At 36.5% G+C, this 9,062-nt stretch overlaps 1 protein-coding gene across 1 annotated transcript in view; it reads left to right on the top strand.

The window, feature by feature from the left end:
* The first annotated feature begins 6,940 nt into the window (after positions 1–6,940).
* Positions 6,941–9,062, top strand: part of pcsk6 (proprotein convertase subtilisin/kexin type 6) — a 56,371-nt gene continuing 54,249 nt past the window's right edge. Inside the window, exon 1 of the mRNA XM_060884355.1 lies at positions 6,941–7,364. Within this exon, the coding sequence (XP_060740338.1) occupies positions 7,203–7,364 (162 nt within the window). The 5' untranslated portion in view covers positions 6,941–7,202. The remainder of the gene's footprint in view (positions 7,365–9,062) is intronic.

Below are 9,062 nucleotides of genomic sequence, written 5' to 3'. Positions count from 1 at the left end.
CAAGCATCTGATATTCTCCATGGCACAAATGAGCAGTGTGATAATACACATTCTAGTCATTTTTCAAGTAGTGCTTGAGGTTTTGGGTTTCAATCCTAGACAATTTATTTTCTCTAAAATACACTTACCACCCACTTAATTAGGAAAACCTGTACACATGCTCATCCAAGCAATTATGAATGCTCACCCAGCCTCAGATTCTTGCTCTCGGCTGACAGGAGTTGAACCTGATACGGTCTTCTGCTGTTGTAGCTCGTACCACCTCAAGGTTTGATGCTATGAAATTGTGTATAATGTGAAATTCATTAATAAATTGAATTATTTTAAATCATTGGTATATTAGAGTAATAAAACATTGCTAGATGTACCATCACAAAAAAATATACTGCCTATATCAATGGCTCTGTATCATGTCTGGCTACATTACACCATCCTGTTGTTTTTTTTTTCTTATTAAGAAAGCTCAGAAAGTCAAATTAGTCGGTCATGTCTGATGTCTAATAGTGAATGACTTTTTACAAATGAAGATCTTCAAATATCTACCAAATATTCACTCAGTTTATTTTCATAATTACATAAATTGGGATTATGCAAAATGTGTTTCCTTTATCTAATTTGTTCTTTAAAATTTCCACCCACCTTGTAATATGTAACAAATCATGTAAATTTACTAGTCAGAATATTTATTTATTTATTTATTCATTCATTCATTCATTCATTCATTCATTCATTTATTGTTAAGGATTTACTTTAGAGTTTTTGTCTGATTGTGGATTATATCAATATGAGTGTAATTGAGATTACTGTCACACTGTATTATTTTATTATAGACTCTCTCACGTATTACAATCACGTACATAGTAATTCACACGTTATTAAATGGTTAAACATAACCTTTTGGATGTGAAAAGATGGGAAGGTCCAAACTGTCATTGAAAGGTGTTACTAAAGTCTGCACACTAGATGGCAGCACTGGTCTACAGATTCATGTCTTTAAACCACTTCCCTTTTAAAACTTATTGAGGAGATTTAATTTTCATTTAATTCATTAGGAAATGATTTTACCTAAAGCAGTTTACAAATGAGGTAGAATTCATTCCAGTCCAGGGTTATGTGTCTTGCTTATGGGTTAAGTGCAGTCCTGATCTGAATTTACAACATTCAAGCCATTACTAAAGAGACTTATTCATTGTTTCTGCATGCTAAATAAACTAATTTATAAAGGGACTGTAGTCAGAACAATTAGTTATTTATTTCTATTATTGCAAAAATCATAATGTAATTATAGACATGATTTCGATGTAAGTGCATATAATGCTAATGAAGCATTGCCTCCTCATAGTTGACCTTGGGTTACTTTTCGTGCAGTTTCTGTGCATGTTCATTCTTTGTCCAGCTGTGGTTCTTCCGTGATCTCTGGTTTCTTCTCACCTCCTGAATATATGACGGTAGGTAGAGATTTGAAGATTGGAGTGTACATGCGTGTTTGTGCGTGTGTGTGCACATTTGTGTGTGTGCTCACATGTGTGTGCACTTCTGTGTGTTTGAGTGTGTGTTGTGTCCTGAGGACTCTGAAAGCTTGATGTTCCATCCAAGTGAATTCCATCCTTATATGAAGAATTCTGAACCCATTTTGATCAAGACCAGAATAAAGCAGTTACAGAAGATGAATGAATGGATGAAAGAAAGAAAGAAAGAAAGAAAGAAAGAAAGAAAGAAAGAAAGAAAGAAAGAAAGAAAGAAAGAAAGAAAGAAAGAAAGAATCTAATGACCTAAGCAATTGCAAACTTTAGATCTAAGTGTCACTTAAATCAGATCACAGACACTAAAATAATGTATTACACAAAAAATAACAAATATGCCAAGCCATGCTGGCCACATCAGCCTTCCATCTGTTTGTTTGTACAAATGACTCACAGGGTAGTGACACAGTGCCATAACCACCTATGAACCACACGCTGACCTGCCTGCCAACACTGAGGAGAGCTTTGACATTATTAGACTTCCAATTTCAAACAACAAACACATGTACACCTGCCAATATGTGCTAGATGTGGGCAGCAGAGTTATATAAATACCTCCCACAGGGGTGTAATAGAGGCAAACCCTTACTTTCCCTTTCTAGAGGTAGGTAAAGAATAAAGTTTTGCTGCTTGTGTAAGAGCGTGATCGTGTTTTCCCATAGAAGAAGTTATGTAGCAATGCTAAATCCCACTGTAAAAGCTAAACTAAAGAATGATTCCAGCTCCAAATGGCTGTCGATGTGTAAGAAACCAAACATGCAGATCTGGTGTAGAGAAATCGAATATTATAACATGTCTTGAGGCAAATGTAGAATTATTTAGTCATGCAGTTTGCTCAGTGTTAAAGTGGCAGCCATAATATTTCCTTATTTGTTAATACTATTAGCTTCATATCAGACACAAAACACCCTTGGTCAAATGGGATATACTTGGGATATGAGAACAATCACATAAATCTGAGCTTCATCTCTGGCATCGCTTTAATAAGCTGTACAGTTAGACTCATTTATCACGTTGTTTGGTTTAATAGCAGTTATTAATCCCCCGTTATAGTTTATTGTATCTTTTCATTTAAGAGATTAATGTTTTCATTTCAACCAAGAGGAAACTTTACAAATCAAATGCAAAGAATACTTCAAGTGAATTTAACACTCATTTACTTGCTCCCATCAAGATAAGTGATATGTGCTAAAAGCTATCATTAAAACCAAAGGCAATATTTTACCAACAAACCAACAGACCTTGCAACGGAACAAGCTGAAGTTCAGCATGCCTGAGCAGCACAGCAAGAATTGCAATGTCTATAATTTGCAAACATTAAACATTAATTTTAATCATGACCGTGTGCCTTTCTATTCTCTCACTGTTTCCCACTTCAGTACTGTGAGTGTATCAGAATGTTAAGCAAAATGTAGGAGATTCTATTTCAAATGCCTGTATGGTCTATAAAACATTTATATCCCAGCCATGTTCAACCTCCTTCTATCCAGGAAGAGATACAGGACCATCCAGATCAGAACCATAAACCTACTGAACTCTACACTACACTGCTAGAACCCTGATGTCTCACTAATACTTCACTGTCTGTAATCACATTGCAGTTCTGCTTCATCCTGTACATTCTGTCACATAATTTTCTACCCTTTATAATTGTATATAACTGTACATTCATTGCATAGCCTCGTTTACATTCACTCACTCACTCACTCACTCATTTTCTACCGCTTATCCGAACTACCTCGGGTCACGGGGAGCCTGTGCCTATCTCAGTCGTCATCAAGGCAGGATACACCCTGGAGAGAGTGCCAACCCATCGCAGGGCACACACACACACTCTCATTCACTTGCACAATCACACACTACGGACAATTTTCCAGAGATGCCAACCAACCTACCATGCATGTCTTTGGACCAGGGGAGGAAATCGGAGTACCCGGAGGAAACCCCCGAGGCATGGGGAGAACATGCAAACTCCACACATGCAAGGCAGAGGCGGGAATCGAACCCCCAACCCTGGAGGTGTGAGATGAACGTGCTAACCACTAAGCCACCGTGCCCCACTGTTTACATTCATTTATGAATATTATTAGTGCATGCACTGTATGTTTCTTGGCTACACTTGTACATACAATGTTATAATTATATATTTTTAGACATAGTGTACTTTGTCTATAAAACTGGCACATATTCCTGTTTTGCACATACTATTCTTATGCATATAATAACTGCCATAATTCTGTTTATTCATGTCTATTTATTCAAATTCATTATATTATTTACTCTTCTTAAATCACAATGTTTATATTTTACCTGCAATATTGCACTGAGCAGTAATGGTGAAAACAAATTATCTTGTACATGGCCATCATTTCATGTTAGTCATCAACATGTCTAAAAATAGGGCTGTAGATCTCAAAGTCTAGTCTTGAGCCGTTTTTGGATTGGACATGTCTCAGAATTATTGGCATTAGTACCTAGACTTGTCTCAGTCTTGGCTATTGATCTTGCTAAATGTGGTCTCGTTGTCAACCAAGGGTTCGAAAAAATATTGCTCATGTTATCTATTTTTTTCTTATGCACAAAATTTGAAAGTAAAAACATGTAAACAAATAATTCTTTCTTCTAGAAAACAGCCCAGTCATTGGCACAATGCACAAATACATCTAGCTGAAGTTGAAGTAAAAAAAAAGATTTGATGGTTTTAGTCTCAATCTTGCCATGGCCTTCGACCAAGCATGAATCCGTCTTAGCTCGATTTCACTTAGTCCTGGTCCTGAACTTTTGATTTGACAACAGGAGTCTTTACTGCACTACTGAGAACATCTGAGGTTGCATCGAACATCCAGATCGTTAGTAGACTATTTGCATTTTGGATTAGCATCAAATGGTTTTCCATTATCATAGTCACCCTTCTATACTTCTTAATACCGTATTCCATTACTAAGACACATGCGAAGTGTCAGTTTTTGTCAGTATTTGTTCGTGCTTATATTTTCTTTGTTCAGTTTCTTCTCACTAATGATTTGTAACAAGTTGCTAGAAGAGTCACCGCTGATGCAACATGGCTACCAGCCACTGCACCTCTTTTTTTTGCAATTAATTGTTTTTTTTTTGTGAAATAAATTGATTTCATTTCAACTTAAGCTTTTTTCTTCACTTTTCAATTTCACTTTAGCAGCAGTGACGTGGCATTACCGTTCTCTCATTCCCAGTAAAGGTGGTGTGACATATGCCTGTCAATTCCAGTTAAAATTGTTTGCACAAACTGTTTGCACAGTTCAAATGACATTATATCTCACTGGATTGCACCATATGTGTTGCATCAGAGCTGTGCTTTTTTCACATATTAAATTGCTGACTGCTTTAACAATACTTCTCATGCAATCTTTTATTTGACCAGGTATCATGATCCAGAAGAAGAGATTCTTACTACTGTTAAGAGACAACACTAGTATGAAAAATATGTGTTTCAATGATGCAATAAGTTCTGTAACAGCTTATTCTGAAGGAACACTTCAGATTATTTCAGTTTCCTTGGTCAAATACCATACAGTACTTAACTTTTGAAGTGATTATGAATCAAATAAGACACTCTCAATATGATTGCTGTAATTGAAGGCAATTATCCTCTCACTCAATCTGAATAATTCAGTCACCCTCATTCCTGTAATAATCACATACAGTATCTTGGGAAAATAAACCAAGACACTGACCTTCGAAGACTTTAACTGTTTTAGCACACTGAGTTCTGCTTCTCAGTTTTTTTTTTTTTGTATATGAACATGGAGAAAATACTTGAGCCAGATCTTTTCTATCATTGCTATTGATTAACCTGCTTAGAATATCATAATTCAAAGATTTTAAGTGTTGCCTACAAAAAGCCCTAAAGCCCCAGTGGCTTAGAGTACCAATATATCCCATGGCAATTCATGACTAGTTTATTTCTATAGCAGCATTTTCATTCCTCTACATTACAGTATACAAGTGAGATCTGCCTGCATCTCCAATGTATGGAAGTCATTTTCAGGCAATATTGCTTTGAGTCTGATGACAGCCTACTTCATATTCAGTACAAAAGGCATTATGTGGATTATGGGTATTCTGTAACCTGCATTGCAGTGCACTGTGGCATTTCATGAATACACTACATACTCCGTTATGATTTCTGGCATGGAAACAAGATGACAAAACTCCCTATATAGTAGACTACACGGTAAATAAGGTAATATTGAGCATACTGCTACAGGATGAATCTCAAATAAAAACCCAGTCCTATATATGTGTAAAAATATATCAGTCTGCAATTTTATTTTACAGTTTTTGTGCCATTTATGCTTTGCTGCTGTTATATTAACATGTACATTAACAAATGTACATTAACAAATGTGGATGTAAAGGTAAAATACTTTTTGTTATTGTTTCCTGAGACAGATTAACTCTGAATGTTTTTAATGTATTAAATCTTCTTCAAATCACTGCTGAAGATTGTTTATTTTATTTATTTTATAATAAATATATATTATAATAAATATATATATTCATATCATTATTTATTTAAGAAATATCGAAGCTTACTTGAACCCAATTTGTGGAATTATTTAACATATAAGTTAAATTATCAGCAAAATCCCTGATTCTTTTCCATGTTTTTTTTCCCCCTCATGTTGTCTCAGGGAGTTTTCCTTACTGCCATTCAGTTAAACAGAACATAGAATGAACAAAAGTCTAAATGTACAGGGATATTAATGGATTATCTGCTGAGATGTTTTACTCACTCACTCATTTTCTACCGCTTATCCGAACTACCTCGGGTCACGGAGAGCCTGTGCCTATCTCAGGCGTCATCGGCCATCAAGGCAGGATACACCCTGGACGGAGTGCCAACCCATCGCAGGGTACACACACACACACACACACTCATTCACACACACACACACACACACACACTCATTTACTCACACAATCACACACTACGGACAATTTTCCAGAGATGCCAATCAACCTACCATGCATGTCTTTGGACCGGGGGAGGAAACCGGAGTACCTGGAGGAAACCCCCGAGGCACGGGGAGAACATGCAAACTCCACACACACAAGGTGGAGGCGGGAATCGAACCCCCAACCCTGGAGGTGTGAGGCGAACTTGCCAACCACTAAGCCACCATGCCCCCCTGAGCTGTTGAATTATTTTAGATTTTGCATCATCTAGTGATACAGTTACATCTAGTTACAGTTACAGCAGGAGTTAATCTGACCACTTAGGGTCGATGACACAGCATTATTTGTGCACATGTGAAACCAACAAATGAACTCTGACCCAAGATGCCATTGGAAAGCTGTGTTGACATGCGCTCGCGCGCGCTGTGCGACTGTGCCGCTCGTTACCCGCTGCGTGATTGGCTTCTGTGCGCGCGCGCTCTCTCTCTCTCTCTCTCTCTCTCTCTCTCTCTCTCTCTCCTGACATCATTGTAAGAACTGTATCGTATTGCTGACATTCTTCCCGAATGGGTTGTGGATAGTAAAGGGGCGTTCGCCAGTGTGACATGTATTTTTTCCAGCAGTTTCGCCTTAAGGAGAAGTCACGCGCGGGTTTATTGTCGCCACGCGCTCCCTCGTGCGCTCTGGTGAGCTGTTGTGACCGTGTTGCACGCGCCGCCGCTACAAAGTTAACAAGAAAAAATGCGTCTGTTTGTTGTTTGTCTCTTGTCCACTTTTCTGGTCGCGTGTAAAGCGTCGGCGTCTCAGAGCGTTTTTACTAATCACTGGGCTGTACGAGTCAGAGGAGGATTAAAACAGGCTGACAAACTTGCTTCTAAATATGGCTTTACAAACCTGGGCCAGGTCAGTGGTTTATTTATTATTTACTTTATGTACTTTCAGTCACATTTCTACATAAACAACAACCTAAACAACACTCTTCATCACTGCTAAGCCTTAAAAACCACTTGTGATGCAACTCTGCTATAAAAAAAAATACTCTATCTGAGACTAAATCCCTAATGTCTGCATGTGGATAAACTTTATTACAGACTTTATGGGAAGAAAAAAATCATCTCACTGTTGTTGGACATTATGTTTATATAATGTGTACCTTTAATTAAAGTGCATTTCAGGGTGAGTCGTGATGACACAGGGGTCTGTGAAGCAGAACAAAGTTTGTTAAAGTGGCTTATTATTATCAAAGTTATTTGTTTATTATTGGGTTTCTCACTCTTTACAATAAATAAATATTTACTTTACGTTGGCCTATTTGGCAGTGACTTATAGTTGAGGCATGAGCAGAAGGTTTAAAGGTTTTGCTGAGGGACTTTCATCATGGTGCCATTTAAACTCACAGCCTTTTTAATTAGTGTCTGAAAGCTTAAAAACCGAGCCTCCACTTCCCACAACTGGTGTACACTAATTCAACCAAAATTAACTTCAAATGAACTCATTAACTCATTAAGCATCATTTTTTTTTCATTTTTTTTTACTAAACCAAAGTTGGCGCATAAATTTACATCACGGAATCTTTGTGGTCACCTTAAATAGTTTCTAAATTAAGGCACAAAAACAATAAACAAACTGATTTTTTAAGGGTTTCAGATTTTCTTTGTGGTAACTAAAATGCCGATCATTCATAGGCTTAAATACACCAATATGTGTTGCTTTTTCTGACATTTTACTGTAATATATTCTGAATTGCACATCATTTACAGCACAATACTGGAAAATAATAAATCAATAGTTTCCTATACAAAGTCTTGTAAACGTACATCATTTATATTTACTGTGAAGTGAATGCGGTTAATCGAAGCCTTGATACATCTATAACAAAATCAATTGGCCTATAAGTTAATGTCAACTTCAATCTAATACATAAATTCTTCAATTTGTGGTTGCAAACCTACATGAGCTTTCTTGAAATGGTGAGTATATTTATCAGCTGATATTTAATGTGAGGTTTTATTCATAGAAGTGGACACTTTTTAAATAATAATTAAATGCTCTTGGCTTATTATTATCATTATTATTATTATTATTATTATTATTATTATTATTATTATTATTATTATTATTATTTAAATTCCATTTGCCTTTTTTCAATTTGGAGCATAAACTCATTTTACATCTGGCTGCAGATGTGCTGTGTTCATCATGTTGCCATGTTAATCAGATTGTTATCCAAGCACACAGTGTGGCAATTTAAAACACAAGCACAATGAGCTTATTTTTTGCACCGTCCTTTCTAACTAAACAGAATGTTGAGCCGTTAAAATGGGGTCACTGGTTATAAAAGGGTGAGAGCTCCCAGCCTAATGTGTGCAGGGATAGAAAAGTCCAGGTATAAAAAATTCTACTGAATATTACTGTACACACATGTATTTGTGTCTTACTGTACACCAATATTGAGCCCAAAATGAAGTCTATGTTTATGTAAAAAAATCTGTACTGAGTAGTTCTGTGGAATTTTCTTCACAGCTATAGAGGCCTCTGGCTGTAAAATGTTTGAGAACCTAATTAGTGGGCACTTAGTGTCTATTTTGTGGACTATTTAGT

This window comes from Tachysurus vachellii, chromosome 1 (genome assembly GCF_030014155.1).
Source record: "Tachysurus vachellii isolate PV-2020 chromosome 1, HZAU_Pvac_v1, whole genome shotgun sequence".
Taxonomy (NCBI): domain Eukaryota; kingdom Metazoa; phylum Chordata; class Actinopteri; order Siluriformes; family Bagridae; genus Tachysurus; species Tachysurus vachellii.
The sequence above is the reverse complement of the archived record's forward strand: the minus strand, read 5'-3'. Positions and strand labels throughout refer to the sequence as shown.